The sequence below is a fragment of the Neolamprologus brichardi genome, chromosome 11, assembly GCF_056152115.1.
Source record: "Neolamprologus brichardi isolate AB-2024 chromosome 11, ASM5615211v1, whole genome shotgun sequence".
Taxonomy (NCBI): domain Eukaryota; kingdom Metazoa; phylum Chordata; class Actinopteri; order Cichliformes; family Cichlidae; genus Neolamprologus; species Neolamprologus brichardi.
Window position 1 is genome coordinate 15095756 of NC_142114.1, and position 25518 is coordinate 15121273.

Sequence of the window (25518 nt, forward strand, 5' to 3'; positions counted from 1 at the left end):
TTGGGGTCTTAACCTCTGACTTAAACCTTCTGTTGTGCTTCGTGTGTGTCCACATGTAGCAGAGCCCTTGCTGAAGGACCGTGAGGACCAGTTCGGCCGGACCCCTTTGATGTACTGCGTGCTGGCTGACCGTCTGGACTGCGCAGAGATTCTGCTGAAAGCCGGAGCATCAGTCAACAAGACCGACCTCAGCCAGCGAACTGCTTTGCACCTCGCTGCACAGAAGGTACGGGCATTCGCAGATGTGCAGGTGAACACTGGAGCACACACATAAAGCACACTAATGTCATCAGTTACGTATGTCGGCCCTTTTTATGTCATTATCCTGACAAAATTCATTCACAAAGGCCATAATTGGATAGATTTATTAAAGTGAAATGAATATGAACCCAAGGTGTGATCTCATAGAAGTTAAATAACAGAGAAATTTTTACAGTCTGTCAGCTCCAATGGGAAGCTAGTGCCCCCTAGTGGCTGTAATTATGGCCTTAGGGCTTATTGAAGATAATATGACCTGATTTATGGGCCTCAGACACAAGCAGTGTAGCTATGAGCTTCCTTTGCACATGCTTGTACATGAAGAATTATTCTGCATGGAGTATTTCTGCTGTTTCACAGCATTTTAGACACACAAACGTGTGAAAGAGGAGGGGCTTGATGTTCTTTTCAGTTCAATCTACACACTTAGGGACAATGAAGACAAAGAGTTAATGACAACACCTCCAGAGTGATGAGAACAACGGGGATGTGGTGCTAATAATATCTCTTTACCTCTCTGTTATTTATTGGCGGCTTCTTTTATTAGAGTGATACAGGATCATCATATCACTGAAGGGAGAGGGAAGGTAATAGGTTACTAGGATCTGTCTCGTAGATGGGGAGTGTGTGTATGTTGGGGGATGCTAGTGATGGGAAGCCCTGTCTCTTTGACATCTGATCAATAAGTGGCTGAGACAGCGAGAGAGGCAAGGGATTACTGATCTAATTGGACTGAGAATAGGAGGACATGAACACACACACACACTCTCTTAGAGTCTAGATGCATGCTCACACACGAGATAGATCTGTCAGTCTGTGGCTTTGTGGTCACAGAACGATACTAAACACCCTCACACATGTTCACCCTCACACTGCTGCTGTGTGGCCACTGTTGCACCCAGTGGCCTGCTGGTGAAAGACCAAAAAAGTGAGTATAAAGATGATGACGATGATGAGGAGGGGATGGCAGGCAGAGTGCTGCTGTTTACTGTTTAACAGCTCATCACACACACTGAGGAGTGAGGCAGGAGGAGGGAACGAAGATGGATGACCTGTGGATTGAACCAGACGCGGCTAAAAGCCCGGGGAGTTAGTGCGTGTGTGTGGGAGTGTGTGTGTCATTGTTGCTGGTTCATGACTAATGTTGAGGAGAATTGGCGATTTCTGAGCTTCTTATCAGCACAGTTTGTCCCTCTTGTGTGCTGCAGGGGAACGTGCGTTTCCTGAAGCTGCTGCTGTCCAGGCGTGCTAACTGGCTGCAGAAAGATTTAGAGGAAATGACCCCACTCCACCTGGCCACCAGACACCCCTCACCTAAAGCGCTCGCCCTGCTCCTCAAACATATTGGACCTGGAGAGGTTGACACACAGGACAAGAATAAGGTAGTGGAGTAGAGTGCGTAAATATCCATCTGTCTTTACAACTGTTCTCAGTCACAAAACAGCCAGCCAGGGCGTCAAGCCATTAACCTACAAACAGACTCACTCAAAGCCATTTGGTAGATGCAGAGGCGATTTTAAGTCATACACACATTATGTCATACATACATAAACACGTTCAGTGAAAAGCTTAACAAGCTGTAGCTTTGTCCTGTGTTCTTGCTGATAAAACCACAAACACACAGTGTTCTCTGTCTGCTCAACCTGATGTGTATCTGACATCAGTAGTTAGTTTTGTAATAATCCAATATGCATCATCGTGTCAGATGACAGTGGTTTCAGCAAATCTCAGAATAGCTCAGTCGTCGGTATCTAGGTTTAAATCTCAGATCACTGGTGGATCTTCAATATGAGCTTTGTGTAGCACGTTCCCTCATATTTCCTGGCTGTATCGTAGTGTAGTGATTTCTTTTTGAAGTGGAAACCTCAAAGTGAGTCTTACGACTGCCCATTTTAATTTTAGCTCCATCGAGAAATCTTTGTGTCATCTTTTATCGTCATTCTGTCGACAGCAAACTGCTCTTCACTGGTCGGCTTTTTATAACCGACCAGAACACGTTCGCCTTCTGATCAAGCACGACTCCAACATCGGCATCCCGGACAGTGAAGGCAAGATCCCCCTGCACTGGGCTGCACACAGTCAGGAGCCCAGTGCCACAGAAACTGTCCGCTGTATACTGGTACACGCCATATCCACACACACGCTCACAAATTCATTTGTCTTCATTTCCCATCCTCACACATCAAACCTGCATGTTTGCATCTTTTCTTGTTGTTGTCTGTGTTTGTGTAAAGGAAGCCGCACCCACTGAGTCCCTGCTGAACTGGCAGGACTATGAGGGTCGGACGCCCCTTCACTTTGCCGTTGCTGATGGCAACGAGGCAGTAGTGGAGGTGCTGACGTCTTATGAGGGCTGTAATGTAACAGCTTATGATAACCTCTTCAGAACACCGCTGCACTGGGCTGCTTTGCTGGGTGAGTTGACACACATCTTATATGCAGTTCATTATTACAAGAACCTGCAAGAATTTCAGGCTTTTTAGAAATTATATCCTTAAAAGCTAAACTATCAGTAGAATTTAGAATCCACATTTTTTCCTTTCTAGCAGCTTAGGTTTCAGTCTCTCAGCCACTTTGGTGATGGGCAGGTTGGCAAATGAGGTTAGGCAGAAGTGACCATTTACTCCATTTCAGTGTTTGCAGATGTGATCTGTAGTGAGAACAGGGAGCAGGTGAAAAAGAGGTAAAAAGGTGGAGGTATGCTCTGGAGAGAAGAGGAATGAAAGATGCTCGAAGCGAGACAGAATACATGTGTGTGAATGAGAGGGAGACAGGTGGAAAGGTGAAGATACAGGAGTAGAGGTAGTGGAGATGGATGAGGTGAAATACCTGGGGTCAATCCAAATCCAAAGCAAAAGACAGTAAACAAGAGAGGTAAAGAAGAGTGTAGGGATAGGGTGGAGTGGGTGTTATGAGTATGAGGGGTGATTTTTGACAGAAGGACAGCAACAAGAGTGCAGATGGTAGTGAGACGTGCAATGATTTATGGTTTGGAGATGGTGGCACTGACACAAAGCCGAGCTGGAGGTGGCAGAATTTAAGATTTTCATTGGGAGTTGCAAGGATGGACAAGATTAGAAATGAGAACATCAGAGGGACAGCTGGGGTCACATGTTTAGGAGACAAAGTTAGAGAGGCAAGGCTAAGATGATTTGGACATATGCAGTGGAGGGATAGTCGATATATTGGACAGAGGTTGTTGACGCTGGAGCTCACAGACAGGAGGAAGAGGAGAAAGTACTCATAGGAGGTCCATGGATAAGGAGGACATGTAGAGGGTTGGTGTGACAGAGACATGGTCAGATTTCATGACTACTAGCGAGAGCAGCCAAAAGAAGAAGAATGGATCAGATAAAATGGCATTAAAATATGTGGTGTGAAGGCAACACCCTGACTTTTTCTGTAGCTCCTCCAGCAGTTCTATTTATTTAGTCCTATTGTGTGAACACTTTCAGTTATCTTACACTTTCACTCAAAAGTTTGAAGTGCTTTTTAGATCAGAAATGTTATAAGTGACCATCAAAGATTAATGCTGTCATTAATCATAAGTAATTTATCATTTTTAACCGAATGTCTGTGGAAGGAATACAGACGCACATTTCAGCAACCACCATGTTCCAGTGAGACTTGAATCGATTAAGTTAACAGAGCAGATAGCAAATGTGCTGTTTTTAAAAAAAGGAAAAAATGTGCATATTTGGGCGTGTGGCAAATCATCCTAAATGGGTTTGATCATAGTCACACAGCAAATAAAATAAAATTCCTTCAGAAACTTCACAATATACAAATTCTGAGAAATGAAGTCTTGTACTTAAAAACCAGTTAAAGCAAACAAACAAATGATTTCATAGAAAAGTGGGAACTACTCAGTAGTCTCAAAAGTGTGCAAAATTGGCTTTAACAAGAACAGAAAGAGAAGTGGGAGGCCGAGGTGCAAATCCACGTCTGTGGTTTAAAATAAGACATCTCACAGGGGCACAACTGAAAACGTCATTAAACAGTAGTCATACAAGCAATTTTTTTCTGGTGTGTGACGTATTTTCATATATTTGTCGCTCAGAATAGCCTTCATTTACAGCAAAAATGACTCCAAACTTCTGGGTGACAGCGTGTGTGATAGCGACCTGTTTATTTCTTTAGTGTCACGTTAACTGTTAACTGTACAAACAAAGACACACGCTGCATCTGTAAGATGGTGTGGTTGAGCTGTCGTCCTGGCGCTTCACATCCTTGTTTCCCAGCATGTCCCTCTGATGAAAAACGTGTCTTTTTCAGGCCATGCGAAAATCGTCCACCTGCTGCTGGAGAGGAACACATCAGGCACTATTCCCTCAGACAGCCAAGGAGCAACACCTCTGCACTATGGGGCACAAAGCAACAATGCTGTGAGTCACTGACTCACATATTGTTACCTCTGCCAAGGAGGTTGTGTTTTGGTAGTGTTTTCTTGTCGTGCTGTCTGTAAACACGATGTCTCAAAAAGTTTTGAAATAATTCCAATAAAACTTTGTAGGGGTGTAGAGTGGGGTCATGTTAACAATCCATTGAAATCTGGCTTATATCCACCAAGGTCTTCAAGGTCACCTTAATGGAAAATTGACAAAAAGTCTTATAAATGAGAAACTATTTAACTTAGACTCTTACAAGTGTGGTGTGTTACTGATATTTGAAAGTCCTACAGGAGAGAGTTTAAACGCTTGATTGTTCAAACACCTGTTTTAAATTACAGCAGAATAATAAACCAGATCTTCATCTTATTAGTTTGTTGTAATTATGTTTCAGTATCTTCACCTTGGTCCAAAAAACAATACAAATGACCTGCGTTTTTCTTTCTGTGTGCATGAAGGAGACAGTTGGCGTATTCCTGTCCCATCCGTCGGTGAAAGACGAGCCTGATCTAGAGGGGAGAACAGCGTTCATGTGGGCTGCTGGGAAGGGCAGTGATGATGTCATTCGCACCATGCTGGCCCTCACCCCAAACATTGACATCAACATGGCAGACAAGTACGGTGGCACTGGTGAGGACTTGACAAACCAGAGGAGGAACTAAAGCTCCTCCGAACTGCTTTGGCCCACTTCCCCTATCCTCTGTGTGCTTCAAGGGAATGATGACGTAATTTCCCTGGTCATAGTGCTCTATGTACACATACATACATACCTTTGTCCTTACTGGTTGCTTGTTTTAAAGTTGGGATGATGATGTCACAGGGGATTCCCCCAAAAGTGCAAAAGAGGCAGTGAGATCACAGGAGAGAGGGAAGTGATACTGTGAGCAAAATTAGTGTGAGCTCGTCACAGACGCGCACTACTGCCAGCACTGTCCTTTGACAAACACACATACATGCAGGCGCACATGACTTCCCGCCACGCTTTGACCCCCCGGGGCTATTTGAACCTATAATCTCCATGGCGATAGCCCCTCTGCTCGACGGTCATTGTTTATGCATGAATTACATGCAACGGTTGAATCATGTTAATTAGACAGTGTGAAGGGCAGTGTAAATGACCGAATCACTTCCATGCACTTGACTCCAGTCTGTACTGTCTGGGGACTGGAGTGAGGGCAAGGGGGGATTTCCACAAGGAGGATTAAGTGCACCACTCCTCATTAAATGTCTCCCCCTGTTTAACCCTTCACTGACCAGGCTTTAGCCACAGCCCAAACAGGAGCATCAGTCAAAGGAGTGATGTGGAGAAAAAGAAGGGACAGACCTGAGGAGTGATTCAGGACATCATATTTTATCTTGTGCATGTGTGTGTGTGTGTGTGTGCGTGTCTTTAAACAGCGCTCCATGCGGCCTCCCTGTCAGGCCATGAGAGCACAGTGAAGCTGCTTTTGGAGAAGGGCGCAATGGTTGACTCTCTGGATGTCATGAAACACACACCACTGTTTCGTGCCTGTGAGATGGGACACAGAGATGTCATACTAACACTGATCAAAGGTGGGTGTTCATTAACATATGTTAGTTACACTTTCTCAGTAATTTTGGGAAAGTCTTATTTCCTTTTTCAGTTTTCCTGTGGTCTTTGTAGTCATGCGAATGTTTTGAATAAAGGTTCTGCACGTGTTGACCTGGTGGACGTAGATGGTCACACTGCTCTACACTGGGCAGCTCTAGGAGGAAATGCTGAAGTTTGTCAGATACTGATGGAGAATGGGATAAGTCCTAATGTACAGGTATGCATAAACATATTTCACTAAGGGAGTAGTTGTTTTTAATACTTGGATGAAAATCATTTGTAGGCAATGGGTGTCTAAAGTATAGAAGCCTAGCTAAGCTAAGCTGTCTTATTTATAAAGAGATTTGAAACAGCAAGTGCTGACCAAAGTGCTTAAGAACAGAATAAATATACAAAACCATTAATACAAAAACAATTAAAACAATGAAAAATCACCTCTCACACTGTGGAAAGTGAAAAGAGGTAGGTTTTAAGAAGTGACTCAAAATGGACAGTGCAGAAGCCTGTCTAATATGCAGTGGCAGCGAATTCCACAACTTAGGTGCTGCCACAGCAAAAGATCTGTTTCCTCTGAACTTTTGCTGTGCCCTCACATTATCTAGGAGCAGCTGATCAGCTGATCTGAGCAACCAGGATGGTGAGTGCACATGTAAGAGCTTAGTTAGGGTGGGGTAAGACTATTTAAAGGCTTGAAAACAAACAAAAGCCATAGACATGTTGTGTTTCCTCTCCTATGATGATCTGCCAGACCTTCTTTGCATCCACCAGATTTGCTGCTTGTTTGTCAGTCTCTCCATTAAATAACTGGGTCATTATCCATTTGCAGTGTGAAGTGTGTCTGATCAGTTGACAGCATTTGGCTGAATCTAAGCAAAGAGTACACTTTACTGTTCATCCTGCAACTTCTATCAGCAGCCAGATCGTCAATGAACACTAGTGACCCAGTTCCTCTGGATCATACATGCCCATACCATAACATTGCCTCTGCCATGTTTGACAGATGATGTGGTATGCTTTAGATCATGAGTTGTTTCTCTCTTTTTCCAGACTTTTCTCTTCACATCATTCTAGTACAAGTTCATCTTGCTTTCATCCATCCTAGAATTCTTCCAGAACTGTTTTGGCTCTTTTAGATAGTTTTCTTGCAAAGTGTAATCAGACCTCCTTGTTTGTGAGTGTAACCAATGGTTTGCACCTTGTTGTACACCCTCTGTCTTCATACTCATAAAGGGTGTCTTTCAATTGTGGACTTGGAAAGTTATACTCCTACCTCGTCAAGTGTGTTCTTGACTCAGATAGGTGTTGTAAAGTTGTTTTTCTTAATCCTGGAAATAATCCTCATCACACACTCTAGTTTTTAGTCCTTTTGGTGTTTCACAAGATGGCAGCCATGCCAAAATGGGTATCTCTGCAAGTTTGATTTGGTAGAGTGGAACACCAGATGCCCTTCCTGACACAACCCCAAAAGGGATTTGTGTCTCCGACTGCAATCTAACCAGCAACCCTTCAGGTGTCTAATTTATATGTTAACCACTACACCATTCTTTTTAAGAATGTACCAGGTTTCTGATTTGGCTTCTACTAAAGTTTTTGCTATCTCTCTGATAGGTTCATTTTGTTTCAGCCTACTGATAGCCTCCTTCACACACTAGATAACTATAACTGATAAAGTAACCATTAGGATTAAATCGTCCAAATTCAGTTTAAAATTACAGGTTAATAAAAGGTTACAGTGAACATAGGGGATGAAAGGATGTTTTTTTCTTTAATATGAAGCGTGACCACTCACCCTCTACCTCAGCCCTGCAGCAAAATGCAATAAAGTTTAACCAAAGCCAACGTGCTGCTGCAGTAGTGTGTCATATTAAATTTTCATGGTCAATTGGAAACATTTAGTCATAGATTTTTTACAGTTACTTCTATTTCATTTAAACTGCTTTTATTTGGTAGTGTTTCACCTGTGTGTTCCGTTCTCTAGAGCAACAGAAACTATCTCTGGTTAATAATCATAAAACAACATTGTTATGGATAATCTAATACAGCACCGAGTGATTTCCTAGTTACATACTGAACATGAATTTTGGATTTTGTCCTCATTAATGACCAAAAACAGTTTAGATTCTCGTGTCCAGCGCAAAGCATATGGCCGATCATTGTGAACTTCAAAGCTGTCTATGTCGTAGCTCCAAAACTTCTGATCTGCTGTGTAAACTTTTTGCAGGATCATGCAGGAAGGACTCCACTGCAGTGCGCAGCTTACGGTGGTTACATCACCTGCATGGCTGTTCTCATGGAGAACCACGCTGATCCTAATATACAGGACAAGGAGGTAAGAAATTGCCTGTATTTGCTTGAATACGCTTTCATGTCTGACTTTTTTTTTTGTAAGGTTTAAACATACAACGTTAATGCTGTTTTTTTCTTTATGGGGGTCCAGGGCCGGACCGCTCTCCACTGGTCATGTAACAATGGCTACCTTGACGCTGTGAAACTGCTGCTGGGCTACAATGCCTTTCCCAATCAAATGGAGCACAGTGAGGAGAGGTGAGGACTGAGACCACAATGAAAGCAGCCGAGGTGAAGCTTAAAAAGTAGGAAAATAGATGTATGAATCACACTGTTTATGCTGTGCAGGTACACCCCTCTGGACTATGCTCTGCTGGGGGGGCACAGTGAGGTGACTCAGTTCATGCTGGAGCATGGTGCTCTGTCCATAGCAGCTATCCAGGACATCGCTGCCGCCTCAATCCAGGCGGTCTACAAGGGCTACACTGTTCGCAAGGCCTTCAGGGAGAGAAAGCAGCTCCTCATGCGACACGAGCAACTGCGCAAGGATGCAGCCAAGTGAGAGACACATATAGGGTCATGCCAGAGTTATAGGTATAATGGTAAAGTGAAGGAATTGGCATAACTAGCTTTTATTAACCAGCGTTAACAGAGCCAAGCAATGATCTCCATATGGCATCTGACAGTGGACTCATGTCTGTGCTTGTTCTGCTAGGCCTCAGTGCAGCATTTGACACTGTTGACCATAATATTGTATACATGGGTTAGAATACACAGTATTAAAGAAATACACCGCAGGGGTTACAATCATATCTGTCTGACAGACTCAAATTTGTTCATGTAGATGGGGAGTCTTCTTCAAACACAAAGGTTATTGAGGGAGTTCCACAGGGTCCTGTGCTGGGACCAATACTGTTTATATTATACATGCTTCCCTTAGAAAGCATTATGAGAAAACATTACATACATCGAATATTTTCATTGCTATGCAGATGATACCCAGCTATATTTGTCTATGAAGCTAGGTGACACACAGCAACTAGTTAAACTACAAGCATGTCTTAAAGACATAAAGATCTGACCTCTTCACTGGATGGTATGATCTTGCCTTGCAATAACACTTTGAGGAATCTTGGAGTTATTTTTGACCAAGATATGTCCTTCAGTGCGCATATTAAACATACAGGCTTTACTATTGGAATTTATTATTATCAGGCTGTCTTAAAACACCCTGAAAGGATGATCCAGAATGCTGCAGTGAGTGTACTAACATATTTTTCCCATGTTAGCTTCTTGAATCTTTCTACTCATATAATCAATCTGAAATATCAAGCCCCATAGGTATATGTTAAGGATACATGGAGCATGCATCTGCATGCCTCTGTTGTATTTCTGTGAAAAGCTGAGGGACACCCAAGTTTATGAATATGATAAATCGAAAATGAGGTGACATAAGATTTTCAAATTAACATCATAGGTGGATCTCCTAAAACTCTTGGATGAGTTCAAATCCGAGGGAGCTTCACCTCAAACTCAGAGGTCAAGTTTTCTGAAAATCTTGTGAATGTAATAACTGAAGAAGGAAGTCACCTAGGAGTTTCACACTTATACCAAAGCTACATCTCCTAGGAGGCTGAGGGGTAGCACTGTTGGCCATCAGTATTAAACTCTTTTGTCCTGTCTCCCTTTGAGCTCTTCGCCCTAACCCCAACCGATCACAGTAGATGGCTACTCCTCCCTGAGCCCGGGTTTGCCAGATGTTTTTTTTCCTGTGAAAAGGAAGTTTTTCCTCCCCTCCATCGCCAAGTCCTTACTCATAGGGGCTCATGAGACTTCTCTCTGTAACATTGTAGGGTCTTTACCCTACAATATAAACAGGTGTCTGACTGAATTGAATTGAAAATATTATTATTTAGTGAACATTAACACATTTGGTTTGGTTAACATTTGGTTGCCCAGACAAACCCAGAACCACCACACACTTAAGCTGTAATCACTGATTACATGGCTTCATGATGTTTATATTCATTAGAAGTTACTCACTGACATCCCTCTGTTTGTCTCACACTGTGTCTCGCAAATTACATTTACTTTGCCTTTGAAGCAGTCACACTCTCTCCATATCTATCTTTCTTTCTGTCAGCCCAGCACACACATACGTCTCCTCTCTGTCTGCCTCTTCCGACTCGTTCTTCTTCTGCCATTTGCTCACCAGTCTCATCTTTATTCTCTTAAACAACACTTTTGACAAGTAAATTTGTTTTCAGAGGGCACATTGACTTCAGGTTTTTATGGTAATCCAAGCAGGCAGTTTTATTTAGACATGCCTTTTAAGCAAAGCTTTTTTTCCACATATTACTATGATAAGCTAATATCCTTATCAGATTATATTCAAGCTGTATAGAAGACGTCCAGGAATGTTCTTAAAAAAAGGTCCAGAGCTAGAAAATAACCAGAAACCTACAATACTGCCTGTACCAAATGATGAGGTTTCTTCTAAAGGTGTATTCAAACAGCTTCAATTTTAATGTGTCAACACATCACAGTGCCCGTCAACATTAATATATATATATATATATATATATATATATATATATATATATATATATATATATATATATATATATATATGTGTGTGTGTATATATATATATATATATATATATATAGATATGTGTGTGTGTGTGTATATATATATATATATATATATATAGATATGTGTGTGTGTGTGTGTATATATATATATATATATATATATATATGTATATGCCTGATTAGCATCAGTATAGCCCACAATGACCACCCCCTTAAAAAACATGTCAGTACATCATAACTCTGCATTTATTTTGCATTTTTTGCCTGGTTTTCTTTGTGTTTAGAAAGCGAGAAGAGGAACAGCGGAGGAGAGAAGCCGTGCAGCAAATTTCAGGGGCCACAGCAGAGAAACGGAGGGTTTCACCCGTGAAAGCAGAGCAAGAAAAGCTGTCCTTAGTGAGCATTATAGAGGACTTATCCATGAATGATTCGTCTGTGGAAACAAAGAAATCATCCAAAGCTGAACGCACTAAGAGCAAAGAGGAGAGACACAGAGGTACAAAAATACAGAAATCCTTAAATTTAGTCTGAAGTGTAAGTGTTAATGCGCTTACAAGTGAGGACACGCCTGTGCAGTATCGCTTTAATAACTAACCATAATCACATCCCTTGTCTTTATTTTACCCTGTTAAAAAACAAACAAAAGGTGTGAATGCGGGAGTGAATGTCTCTGTCTATGTGTTAGCCCTGCGACAGACTGGCAACCTGTCCAGGGTGTACCCTGCCTCTTACCCTAGGACAGCTGGGATAGGCTCCAGCGTCCCCCGCGACCCTAAAAAAGGATAAACGGCAGTGGATGGATGGATGGATAGATAGATAAAAATATAAACCACACTGCAACAGAAGTCAGTAAAAGTGTTTTATCAGTACTTTGTAAGTCTGCCTTTGTTTTTTATGAGACACTGAATCCTCTTCAGAATGGTGGATGTCACTGTTGCATACTTATTTGAGGATATATTCTGCCATTCTCCTGGGACGTTTTTTTCAGCTGGTCTTTGCGGAAAGGATTGTGCTCCTCTGCTTTTCATCTTCATACCTCAACTGTGTTCTGTTAGATTCAAGCCATGCAACACATTTGGCCAGTTTTTACTTTACACCGATTCTGCCAGTGTGCTTTGGATCTTTGTGATGCAGGAATATTTGGCTCATTTATTTTGACAATTTTCTGTAATACTTGTTGCTATCATGGAGTCTGATATCATCAAACCACTGCCTTTGAGTTTCCCGCTCAGGTTTGCAGTGAACTTGCTGGACTCCATCGTAGACAGTCCTTTACACTGTCCAAACTGTCAACAAAGCTTTGACTCCCTTGTGTCTGAATTACTTTCAAAGCTGTTTAGTAGCACGCTGTCTGTGGACAACCACTACACCACACTTCTGATTAGTGGTCCTCGTGGCTCGTTCTGTTCTTTTCTGCAGCTGCAGCTCAGTCTTTGCTGATTTTTAGTGGCTCGCTTATCTTCCTGTGTCCTTTACCATCTTTTTGATGACAATCTGATTTTTTAATTCCTCTAAAAAAATTATTTTGTATAATCATGATGCAAATATACAGATATGCACAGCACATCAGATCCAAAATGAGAGAAGTTCCAGTCTTCAAAGCTAATTTAATAAACTCATTCATCCAATTAACTAACTAGAAATCAGAGGTGGACTCAATTTAGTTGGTCAGCAGCCTTTATAGTCAGTTTAGTCTGGAGTATTTAACTCTGTGAAATAATGCATTTTGAATCATTGACTTTAAATTGATATTGCACAGAGGTGTACTTTTAAACACTCATTTTAAACACTTTTTAGGTGTTTAAAATTAACTTTTGATTGAGAAAATGCATTCATCTTGACTAAACAGTACAGACAGTGGTGTTTTGTTCATTTACATGATCTTTATTTTTTCATTTCAACTCCACTCCAACCAGCTCACAAAAGCAGGTCCTCTAGAAGAGGTAAAGAAGCTGAACCGCATGATTGTCCTGAAGCTTTGGGCTGCAGTCATGTGAGCTGTGATGCTTCCCCCGATGCTCTGCAGACCACAAGGCTGACAGAACTTCTCTCCCCTTCCGGCTTCAGACCCACACCTCCCTCCATGCCCAAATTCAAGGAACGACTTTTGTCAAACTCACCCAGTCCTTCCACAGCGGTCTCCTCTGTGGACCAAACTGAGGCCGGTAGAAGAGACTGCACGCCTCTAAAAAAGAGTAATGCTCACATGAGCGTGCAGACTGCCCGGGCAATTACCGATGCCCACACCTCTCCACAAAAACACAGACGACATAAGGAGCGTACTTCAGAGAAGGCCACAACCAAAGACCAAATTCGCTCAGCCTCATTAAGAAGGAGTTCATCTGTAGATCACAAAAGCCCCCCAAGAAAGGCTCAATCTGCCGCACACGCACCAATGTCAACACGCGCACACAGGGAGTACAACAAGGAGCATCGCAGGAGGAGAAACGAGGCTGCACGCATCATCCAGCGTGCCTGGAGAAGGCGAGTTTACATTTTTCTCCTTGAACATGTTTGTGTTTGTACCAGGAGGGTTGTGGGAGATTGGCAGTGCAGTATGATATCATAAGGCACACTTTATTGTCCCCTTAGGCAAATTTTTTGTGGACTCAAGTGCCGTCACAGAAGCTGCCTTCACTAAGAGTCAATAAACATTAAAAGAAAAGAGAAATTAATAAATAGATTTAAAAAAGGGGTCTATCACAACATTCAATACAAACATTGCAGATAATCTTTAAAACTGTTATTTAAATGCTTGATCGATGCTGGGACAAATGAATTTTTTGAAGCGATTCAGACCGCATTTAGCATTCAAAATTTTGGGACAGTGCCATGTGGCACCCACATGTGGCCCCTTGCGAATACTTTCCCACCCCCGTCTTTAGTCTGGATGCCATGCACAGTGGAGCAGTGGGGGGGAGAGCGTGGGAGAGGGTTGAGACAAGAAGATGTGGGACAGAAAGGCTGTAATCTAGAAGTTTCATAGTATTTTAACAAGAGGCTAAAAGTTCAGCCGGGCTGCTCTAATAGCTACCAGAAGCCTCTCGTTGCTTTTCTCTCCGTCTTGCACACACTGCGTTTCTCTTAGTGGATGCCAGTCCACTGCAGGAGGCCCTCTGTTTCTCCTCAGCTTCACAGTTATATTGTGTATATGTTGCCTATTAATTTCCTTGAGTAAACTGTTTACTTTGTTTATGCTTAGTGAGAATTAGTGCAAGGACTTGCCAGCTTTTAAAGCTTTGAACGCTGTTAGAGATGATTTTTATAGAACTGCGTGCATGTGTTTGTGTGGATGTGTGTTGGCAGGTTTTGTGCACGCAGACGGATGGAGGTAAAAGCCCATGAAGAGGTGGAGTCCAGACATTCAAACTACACCCATAACAGGAAGAAGGTGGAAATCAGAGCTCAACCTGCTAAGCTAACACAGAGTAAGAGCTCTGTGCTACAAAGCATCTACGGTAAGATCACCAGCATACTGCCCCAAACTATTGCTTTATTTACACTCACCAGACACTTTATTAGGCACACCTGCTCATTAATGTAAATATCTAATCAGGCAATCACACACCTGCGATTCAGTGTATTTCGGCTTGTAGATGTGGTCAAAATGACCTGGTTAAGATGAAACTGATCATCAAAATACGGCAGGTCAAACTGTAAGGGTAAAATGAATGAAAAGCCTTCTTTTCTATGGATCAGAGAGTTTTAATATCATTGTCACTTGATCAAAACTGTAAGTCAGAGAGGAAACAGTCAGGTAATGAGTGAGAAACAGTGATGTTATTAAAGATGTTTAAGGAATTGAGCATCTGCCCGTCTTAATTAAAAGTGGTATTAAAAGCAGATGAAGCTTCAAATCAAGGTGTATAGAACAGACCGTAAGCAATATCTTATAAATGTTGAATGACAGAAAGTGTGACTGAGTGTTAAAGAAAATGCAGATCTTCTGGGATTTTCCCACACAATCATCTCTGAATGGACTGGAAAAGAAAAAGACATCCAGTGAGCAGCAGTTCTCTAGTTTGAAATCCCTTGTTGATGCCAGAGGTCAGAGGAGTATGGAAGCCCGTTTCCACCACTAAAAAAAAAAAAAAAAAATATCCATAACTTTAAATTTCGAGTTATCTTTCTCAAAATTTCGACTTATGAACTCAAAATTTCGACTTATTAATTTGAAATTTTGAAAAAAGTAGCTTGAAATGTTGACTTTTCTCAAAAGTTTGAGTTAATAATCAGTAACTACATGAATGACGTAATTTCCTTGTTACCCGGAAGCAGAAGCCCTCAGCTACAAATGCTACAGTTAAGCTACCAGTATTACAGCCAGTCATGAATGCACAAATTGCTGATTATTTTCAGCGTAGCTTCACAAATGATAAAATGCTTGTGTTATGAGCTGAATCACATGGTGTTACTATCAGCAAACGTACTCTTGAAAGCGCCAGTTTGTTGCGATCTGGTTTTGAGTGTGCAGTCCACGTAGATTATTGATGGCAGAGATAACTCAAAATATCGAGTTACTTTTCTTAAAATTTCGAGTTAATAAGTCAAAATTTCAAGAAAATAAGTTGAAATTTTGAGTTAATAAGTCGATATTTCGAGTTATGGATACTTTTTTTTTAGTGGCAGAAACTGGCTTTCATAGAGGAGAATGCCCAGAGGCAACAGTAACTCAGTTAACTACTCATTATAGTCAAGGTAGAAGAAGAGGCAGAAGAGCACCTCTGAGCACACAACATGCAGTGCCTGGTCCAGTGAATCTTGGTTTCTGCTGTGACATTCAGATGGTAGGATCAGAATTTGGCATAAACAGCATGGAAGCACAGGTCCATCCTACCTCATATCACTGGTTCAAGCTGCTCTTGTTTGTGATGTGGGTGATATTTTCTTGACACACTTTGGACCCCTTAGTATCAAGTGAGCATCATTTAAATGCTGCATCTTACCTGAGTGTTGTTGCTGACTGTGTCCATCCCTTTATGACTTCTGATGGCTGCTTCCAGCAAGATAATCCACCGTTTCACAAAGACCAAACCATCTTAAACTGGTTTCTTGAACCAAATAGTAAGTTCACTGTACTCAGAAACCACTACAGTCACCACATCTCAATACAATAGAGCACCTTTGGGATGTGGTGGAACAGGAGATTCCCATCGTGGACACGTTTACAAGAACTGTGCCGTGCTGTCGTGTCAATATGGTCCAAAAATCTCTAAGAAATGTTTCCAGCACCTTGTTCAATCTTTGCCATAAAGAATTTCATAATATATTTCATATATATTTAATATATCTTTCTCTCACATCTATTTAAAAATGTGTGGTCGATCCTGTGACATTCCACTGAACTCTGAAAAAGGAGAAGCATGAAAACTGAGCAGAGCTATTTTAGACTAAACAGCCTTTGAGAGCAATGCTGCACTTAATTGCTCTGGTAATGTAATATTGGATTAATCAGGATGATGGCTCACCGCTGAAATAATGACTTTTCAATTTCCAAACATTAGGTTTTAATGTTTCTAGTGGCTGAAATGCTCAACAAATGCAACACTGTGACCTGTGAGTCTGCCTGAGTGCACACCAAAACACAAAAAACACTTTTTGGGGGAGGAGTGTTGTCATGCGAGCAAAGAGATGATAGGAAATGAGGATGCTGGGAAAGCACTCTTAACAGAAGCAGGCACCTTGCGGTTTGTAAACAAGCAATAATGGCCAAAAGACAGCCATGCTAATAAACATTATTATCACCTGCAACTTTGCCACATTAGAAACAATGGATATGAAGTGTGAGAAAAGCAGCTTTAATTTTAACTCTACAAGTTGTAGATGAACTCTTGGTGTGCACTGACCCTTTGCAGTTTTAAAGCAGCTCGTGCACGCTGCAACTCCTGAGTTAAATATGCTTATTAGGAATGTTTTTAATTGGCTAAACCTTGAAATTGTGTTCGGTTAAGTTAGCAGAAAATAGTGGCTGAGAAATCAATGAGTAGGATGTGCAGCATGAATTAAAGCTTTAACATTTGAAGATTTTGTAAGATTAAAAGAAGAAGAAGTTACAAATCCAGCTGTGTAAGAAACACTGTAATGTCTGGCTGATGCTTCAATCCACACGCCAGGATGGTATCAGCCTGGTTTCCCGTGTGGAACCTCTGGTAAGGTTTCGCCCTCACAGACAGGCCTGACCTTCTTAACACATCACCAGGTGATGATGGGAGGACAGACAGAAGCCTTGCTGCGCCAAAACACAGAAGCCCGCACAGCCTCTCTGCTCACGGTCCGACCCGGTCTTCTGACGTTGTTTTCCCCTCCCCCTTCTCGCCTCTCCTCCCTCTCTACCTGACAGTGCTGGCACTGTGAAAAGTTCAGAGCTGTCAGGGGGAATGTCAGACGACTGCGTAGAGCTATCTGCTGAACACACACATTAACAACCCCCCCAAAACACACACACGAGAGTCATTTTATTACTCCGTCTCTCGTATCTTGAAGTAGACAGATGTATGAACTGTGGACGCTATCACCTGCACACTTAATTATTATAAACCATTTTTTAAAATAGCTTTCCAACACTCTTATATCTAAAAAATCTGTGTCAAAACAAGATCTTGTTTTCATCACAGATAAAAAAAAATTATTACTTGTTTAATTTGCTAATATAAAAAACTTATGTGTTTAAATATTATTTTAAACGTGCCAGACAACAAGACTGGTAGTGGTTAATGCATTTCTCTTATACATGAAAGCTCCCCAGTTGAATTCTTTGAGTGGACACAAACCCCGCCACAGAGTCCTAGAGCTGGTCTCAATCCTTAGATCTTATAAAGGAAATTTGTAAAAATCTGTCCTGGAGTCACCTTAGAATAAGTGGGCAAGTGAAACTGCAAACCCCACCCTCCCTAAAGAGTGTACATATGAAAAGTGGAGTAGTAAGCATACAACAAGTGGAGCTCAATGAGAAAAAAAACTCAATTCTGTCCTGGGCCACTGTGCCACTCCCTGACCTGTCCTTTAAAACTATGACCTACAAGCCCAGAAAATGGGGTTGCAAAGTGATTAACCTGTATTTGGCTGACTTCCAGGTATTTCTTGGAAGAAGTCTACAACTTGCGATTAAAAAAATTGAAACTTTTATGTTAGCCTGCACATAAATAGGTGGTGATGGCTTTATATTGGTAGATAGTGGTTAGGTCTACTGAGAGCACAAAGGAAACCAAATATGTGAAAGCCTATGTCTAAACAGCGCCTTTCCCACTGCATAGTAGGAGCAATTGCCCTGGCCTATATTAGCAGGGATCTTCACATTTGCTCAGTTTTATGGGCAAGATGTAACAGGACCAAACCTGGCACATTTAGTCCTCAGTGCAGGTTCTTCCCAGGTGGGAGCTTCTCCCCTGTGAAGTGCTATTGGGGACAGTTGTCTTCTTGTCTGGCAATCTGGGAGTTAATATTTCTAAGCACAAAATACTAACTAAATTGCTATTTCTCTCATAGTGAAACACAAAATTAATGGTATGAAAGAGAGCTTCAGGTTATGTATTTACCCCTGGTTCTCTGAGTAGCATGAGCGAGTGTCTCACCAAACCACCCTCTTTGCTAGGGAAGTGAGGAAGAGGTGGGCTTGTTTTGAATTACATCTGACGCTATGTCAGCCTATTATATAGGGAGGCCTATATAACATGGGCATCATTTAGCTAACAGTAAAGGCTGTCGATCCAAATCGTGGCAAGCTGTGGCGAGTTGATCTGAGTAGGTTCTAATGGAAAAGGGGCTTATGTGTCCACCTAAAGGAGGATGGGGGGGTATAAAAAACATTTACTAGGCCCCAGCGAGATTTGAACTCGCGACCCCTGGTTTACAAGACCAGTGCTCTAACCACTGAGCTATAGGGCCTTTGCTGAAGTAACACCCATGGATACACTACATATAGACAATCAGACCATTGCACAAACATGGGAGTGAACTGAACTTGGTCAGCCAGTTAAAGGAGTGCCTCTTACAAGGGTGTTTTGTAAAATGCACCTTGGCAGCAGTGGCCCTGCTCAGGGAAAAGGCTTTCGGTTAGCCACATATTCGACAACAGGCTGGTGGCAGCCCCCAACTACCAGGGGGTGGCTTGTCACTCAAATGCTTTTATACACCACCCGGGGAATTTGGGCTTTCAGATAAACGTGGAAGAGAGTAGTCTAAGGAGCTTGGAAAGAAAAGCGTCTGGACTTCTTTAAGTTGCTTGAAGATGTTTCACCTCTCATCCAAATGCTGGAGAGTCCCAGATTTAAACCCAGTGGGTCCCCCAAAGAGGGACAAAGGACCCCCTGATGATCCTCTACCTAGTAAAAGAGAGTACATTGAGACCATCTACTTTCATAGGGCTCAGGTCTAGACTTCTCCGGGTGAGAGCATTTCTATCTTAATGCCATAGAGCCATCCCTAGCACAGTTTCACAGAGGCAACACAAGTTAGCCTCAAACAGTGCAAGAGGCTGCTAGGCCTGATAGCTTAGCAGCTATAGCTTCCTCTGTAGTGACGATGCCACTGGACATGAGACTTCACAGGTGGGAGCTTCTTCCCTGTGAAGTACTACTGGGGACAGTTGTCTTCTTAACAGGCATGTCTGGCAATCCGGGAATTAGTATTTGTCCCCCTAGTGTGACACAAAATGAATGCTATGAAAGAGAACTTAAGGTTATGTTTATAATCCCGGTTCTAAAGTAGTACTCGTCAGGCTAGGACTCCGCAGTCTATTTACACCTACAGACCAGTGGACACTCTTTCAATGATGAGGATGTACACATCCTGGACAGGTAGGAACACTGGTTTGAGTGGAGAGTCAAGGAGGCCATTTATGTGAAAAGGGAAAGACCATCTCTGAATCAAGGAGGTGACCTAATGGTACATCTTTTGCCATCTTACAATGCTGTGATTGCAGCCATTCCCCAACTCCCTGTGAATGGTACTCATGGCCATTGATCTGTGGTCTTTGATCAATGAATTGGCTTTGAACTGGTTGTTGATCAATGGGCATGATAATTTGCATATTAATGATCAAGGAACTGACCTCACAGCCCATTGTTCATTCAGTTGGCTGGTTTCAGTTATTGTGCAATCTACTATTTATAAGGTTGGGGAAACCTGCTGTCTACTGAGACTGAAAAAATCACTTGGATGAGTGACGAAACATTTCTCCCTCTGACAACGCTACGTCCAGATGAACAGAATCAACCTTTTGAGATTTAATTACCTGGATGATTAAGAATGCATCAAGACTCTTTTTAAAGGAGTTTCTGTCCAGGCGATGTGTGCAGCTGCATCCTGGGCCTCACCTCACGCATTTGCTAGGTTTTACAGGCTAGATATAAGAGCACCTAACCAGGCGCATTCAGTCCTCAGTGCATGTTCTTCACAGCTGGGAGCTTCTTCCCTGTGAAGTACTACTGGGGACAGTTGTCTTCTAAACATGCATGTCTGGCAATCCGGAAGTTAGTATTTGTCCCCCTAGTGTGACACAAAATGAATGCTATGAAAGAGAACTTAAGGTTATGTCTATAACCCCGGTTCTATGAGTAGTATGAGCGAGTATTTCACCAGACCACCCTCTTTGCTAGGGAAGTGAGGAAAAGGTGGGCTTGTTTTGAATTACATCTGACGCTATGTCAGCCTATTATATAGGGAGGCCCTAGCCTCTCCTGACACTTAGCCAGCCTGTAAAGGCTCGGTGAGTGATTAGAGCATCTCGTTTATGAAACTCAAAACCACCATTTTTGAAACCCGAGAGAAATGGCTACAAAAATTAACGCTGTTGTCCCCAACTCTAACAAAAGGTCACGGACCGAGCAGCAGGTATACAGTCACCTCGACGTCCACCTTTGCTGTAGCGTTTGTTACGCATACCAATTACGTCATGGGATGCGCAGCGCAGTTGCTATGATGACAACAACGCACTTTCTGTGGTACTTGATTGTAATGGAAAACCAGTCGTTCCGAGTTGATCTGAGTAGGTTCTAAGGGAAAAGGGGCTTATGTGTCCACCTAGAGGAGGACCAAAACATTTACTAGGCCCCAGCGAGATTTGAACTCGCGACCCCTGGTTTACAAGACCAGTGCTCTAACCACTGAGCTATAGGGCCTTTGCTGACATCACACCCATGGATACACTACATAAAGACAACCGGAGCATAGCTCAAGTGTGGGTGTGCACTCTGAACTTGATCAACCAGTTAAAGGAGTGCCCAGGGCTTTAGTATCCAACACTAGCTGCCTTGTGTTCAGAGACCATTCACATTGCATTGCTGGGAACCTTAATTTCACCCACACTTTACTGTGGTACGTTTATTTCCACATCCTCATATATCCCCCACACAGAAAGTATCTAAGATTTGCTTTCCAGGAGATAGCATATGAGTTTGTGGTCCTGCCTTTTGGCCTCTCACAAGGGTGTTTGTAAAATGCACCGAGGCAGCAGTGACCCTGCTCAGGGAAAAGGCTTTCGGGTAGCCACATACTTCAACGACTGGCTGGTGGCAGCCCCCAACTGCCAGGGGGTGGCTTGTCACTCAAATGCTTTTATACACCCTAGCACTGTTTCGCAGAGGCAATACGAGTTATCCTAAAACTGTGCCAGATACTGCTAGGCCTGCTAGCTTCCTCTATAGTGACGATGCCACTGGACATGAGGCTTTCAGAGGTGGGTGGTCTTACAGGGACTAGACCTTCACTGTGATGGCCACCGTCATGTGAGAGTCTCCCTAGACTTTTTCCCCAGGATGGTTTCAGCCAAGAAGGTAAAAATTCTGTCCTTTAAGACAGCTGTATTGATTGTTTTAGCTTCAGCTAAGCTTGTAGGAAAAATCCACGCGCCCTCGGTGTAGAGGTTGTGCATTCAGTGCTCCCCTTATAATAGGAAGGTCAGTATGCCACTCAACACCACCTTTTTCCCAAAAGTTATTGGGATATTTTCCCCTATGGAACTGCCAGCCTTTTACCCGCTGCCTTTCTCTTAAGAGGAGCAACAGCGGCTGCATACCTTGTTTCCAGTCTGTGCTCTGCGTATTCATATGGACAGAACCCAGTGTTTTAGACAAAGTGACCAGCTGTTTGTATCTTGGGCTAAACCACATATACAGAGTCTCTGTGGCTTTTAAACCCCAAAACACGCTGCACCACAAATTGGTCCACCCCAAGGATCAGGTCCCCCGACACAAACAGAGTAATATATTATATGCTGCTAAGTGCCAGGAGGATTGCCAGGATTTATACATCGGGGAAACCAAACAATCTCTGGCAAAGCAAATGGCATAACACATAAGAGCTAACTCATCAGGCTAGGACTCCGCAGTCTATTTACACCCACAGACCAGTGGACATTCTTTCAATGATGAGGATGTACACATCCTGGACAAGTAGGAATGCTGGTTTGAGTGGAGAGTCAAGGAGGCCATTTACGTGAAAAGGGAAAGACCATCTCTGAATCGAGGAGGGGACCTAATGGTACATCTTTCGCCATCTTACAATGCTGTGATTGCAGCCATTCCCCAACTCTCTGTGAATGGTACTCATGGTCATTGATCTGTGGTCTTTGATCAATGAATTGGCTTTGAACTGGTTGTTGATCAATGGGCATGACAATTTGCATATTAATAATCAAGGAACTGACCTCACAGCCCATCGTTCATTCAGTGGGCTGGTTTCAGTTATTGTGCAATCTACTATTTATAAGGTTGGGGAAACCTGAAGTCGACTGAGACTGAAAAAAATCCCTTGGATGAGTGACGAAACATTTCTCCCACTGAAAAATTAACGCTGTTGTCCCCAACTCTAACAAAAAGTCACAGACCGAGCAGCAGGTATACAGTCACCTCGACATCCACCTTTGCAGTTGCTATGATGACAACAACGCACTTTCTGTGGTACTTGATTGTAATGGAAAACCAGTCGTTCCGAGTTGATCTGAGTAGGTTCTAAGGGAAAAGGGGCTTATGTGTCCACCTAGAGGAAGACCAAAACATTTACTAGGCCCCAGCGAGATTTGAACTCGCGACCCCTGGTTTACAAGACCAGTGCTCTAACCACTGAGCTATAGGGCCTTTGCTGACATCACACCCATGGATACACTACATAAAGACAACCGGAGCATAGCTCAAGTGTGCACTCTGAACTTGATCAACCAGTTAAAGGAGTGCCCAGGGCTTTAGTATCCAACACTAGCTGCCTTGTGTTCAGAGACCATTCACATTGCATTGCTGGGAACCTTAATTTCACCCACACTTTACTGTGGTACGTTTATTTCCACATCCTCATATATCCCCCACACAGAAAGTATCTAAGATTTGCTTTCCAGGAGATAGCATATGAGTTTGTGGTCCTGCCTTTTGGCCTCTCACAAGGGTGTTTGTAAAATGCACCGAGGCAGCAGTGACCCTGCTCAGGGAAAAGGCTTTCGGGTAGCCACATACTTCAACGACTGGCTGGTGGCAGCCCCCAACTGCCTCCAGCCAATGTGGAAAAGAGCACGCTGAGACCTACTCAACGCACTACTTTCATAGGGCTCAGGTCTAGACGTCTCTGGGTGAGAGCATTTCTGTCCTCATAGAGAACATTGGCCATACAGTCATCCCTAGCACTGTTTTGCAGAGGCAACACAAGTTATCCTCAAACAGTCCCAGAGGCTGCTAGCTTCCTCTGTAGTGACGATGCCACTGAACATGGGACTTTCAGAAGTGGGTAGGATCACAGGGACTAGACCCTCACTGTGACGGCCACCATCATGTGAGAGTCTCTCCAGACTGTTTATTTGTGCTCCACGAGTGTAAGAAACAAGATTTCCTGTCTCAGATTGTTACCATGGGGATGGTTTCAGCCAAGAAGGTAAAATTTCTGTGCTTGAAGACAGCTCTATTGATTGTTTTAGCTTCAGCTAAGTTTGTAGGAGAAATCCTCGCTCTTTCAGTGTAGAGATTGTGAAATGAGTTCTCCCCAAATAGGTATGCCACAGCGGCTGCATACCTTGTTTCCAGTCTGTGCTCTGCGTGTTCATATGGACAGAACCCAGAGTTTTAGACAAAGTGACCAGCTGTTTGTATCTTGGGCTAAACCACATATGTGCCTAAAGAGCGCCTTTCCCACTGGATAGTTGGAGCAATTCCCCAGGCCTATTCTAGTAGGGGTCTTAAGCCTCTTGCTGGCCTGTGTGCACATTCCACTAAGGGTCTGGCAACCTTGGTCCTGTAAAAAATATTTATTTACAGGACCAAAACATTTGCTCCAGTGCTCTAACCACTGAGCTATAGGGCCTTTGCTGAAGTAACACCCATGGATACACTACATAAAGACAACCGGACAACAGAACAAGCATGGGTGTGAGCCCTGGACTAGATCAACCAGTTAAAGGAGCGCCCCAGGCTTTGGTATCCAACATCAACTACCTGTGTTCAGAAACCATTCACATTATGTAGCTGGACAGCTTAATTTCATCAGCTCTTTACTCTACTGCCCTTTAGGCAACTCAAAGTCCAGACGAGGGCGTTCATTTCGGGACTCTCAGTCTCAGCTGCTCTTGGACATCCCTCAACGCACCCAGAGCCAGTGTAAGTGCCTGTGCACACAAACACACCTTTATTTATCAAGTACAAGTTTCTACAAAAGTTATTAAATGCTTTTCTTTTTTAGTGAGCGGTATAGACTGTGTGCCTTTGACTGACACCATGAATCAAGCCAAGCTCTACTCTTACCACCTGAGACCACATAGCGCAGGACAGGGGACACGAGGCCGGGGAAAACATTGAAAACACACACACACTTCATGTTCTTTGATGTTTTCTCAGCTGGCTGGTAGTCTTGCCTCTATAGAATTACTCTACGCATTGTTCACTCAATGTGCCAAGATTTCTAAAATTAAGCCATATGACATCAGAGCCATGACCTCACAGGGTGGGGTTAAGTCTACAGAAAATGGTGTGTGTGTAAAAGATAACCTTTCATCCATTGTGGAAGGAACACATACACACTCCATCTCTCTCCTTCTCCGTCGCTGTCGCACACACACTGAGATAACCTTTCCTCCCGTTGTGGAGAATGAGGCAGTCTATCAACAGCCAGTCATAGAGATAGCCCACCTGCAGCCACCGACACACACACACACACACACACACACACACACACACACACACACACACACACACACACACACACACACACACACACACACACACACACACACACACACACACACACACACACACACACACACACACTCTAGTCTTAATGTGCTTTCCCTCTCAAAAGTATTATTTGTGAACTATGCTGTTTTTGCTGTTCTTTTTTATTTGCACAGAACAATCTTTATTATGTACTTTTATAAATATATACTGGATGTTTTAAAAATGTGTTATTAAAAAAAATGTGAAAAATAAAAACTAAAACAAAAGAAAGA

The 25518-nt window shown here is 42.8% G+C and overlaps 1 protein-coding gene and 3 non-coding genes across 4 annotated transcripts in view; 1 reads left to right on the forward strand and 3 right to left on the reverse strand.

Moving 5' to 3' along the window:
* Positions 1 to 25516, forward strand: part of invs (inversin) — a 33157-nt gene extending 7641 nt beyond the window's left edge. Inside the window, exons 4-19 of the mRNA XM_006801320.2 lie at positions 60 to 226; positions 1467 to 1640; positions 2210 to 2377; positions 2493 to 2673; positions 4534 to 4643; positions 5105 to 5276; positions 6045 to 6200; positions 6315 to 6436; positions 8441 to 8548; positions 8657 to 8763; positions 8854 to 9063; positions 11384 to 11595; positions 13016 to 13583; positions 14406 to 14557; positions 24587 to 24673; positions 24756 to 25516. Coding sequence (XP_006801383.1) covers positions 60 to 226; positions 1467 to 1640; positions 2210 to 2377; positions 2493 to 2673; positions 4534 to 4643; positions 5105 to 5276; positions 6045 to 6200; positions 6315 to 6436; positions 8441 to 8548; positions 8657 to 8763; positions 8854 to 9063; positions 11384 to 11595; positions 13016 to 13583; positions 14406 to 14557; positions 24587 to 24673; positions 24756 to 24871 — 2810 coding nt within the window. The 3' untranslated portion in view covers positions 24872 to 25516. The remainder of the gene's footprint in view (positions 1 to 59; positions 227 to 1466; positions 1641 to 2209; positions 2378 to 2492; positions 2674 to 4533; positions 4644 to 5104; positions 5277 to 6044; positions 6201 to 6314; positions 6437 to 8440; positions 8549 to 8656; positions 8764 to 8853; positions 9064 to 11383; positions 11596 to 13015; positions 13584 to 14405; positions 14558 to 24586; positions 24674 to 24755) is intronic.
* trnat-ugu (transfer RNA threonine (anticodon UGU)) lies at positions 18911 to 18983 on the reverse strand. The gene has a single exon. It is a non-coding gene; the product is annotated as a tRNA-Thr (tRNA).
* On the reverse strand, positions 21145 to 21217 carry trnat-ugu (transfer RNA threonine (anticodon UGU)). The gene has a single exon. It is a non-coding gene; the product is annotated as a tRNA-Thr (tRNA).
* Positions 23101 to 23173, reverse strand: trnat-ugu (transfer RNA threonine (anticodon UGU)). Its single transcript has one exon. It is a non-coding gene; the product is annotated as a tRNA-Thr (tRNA).
* Positions 25517 to 25518: the final 2 nt, after the last annotated feature.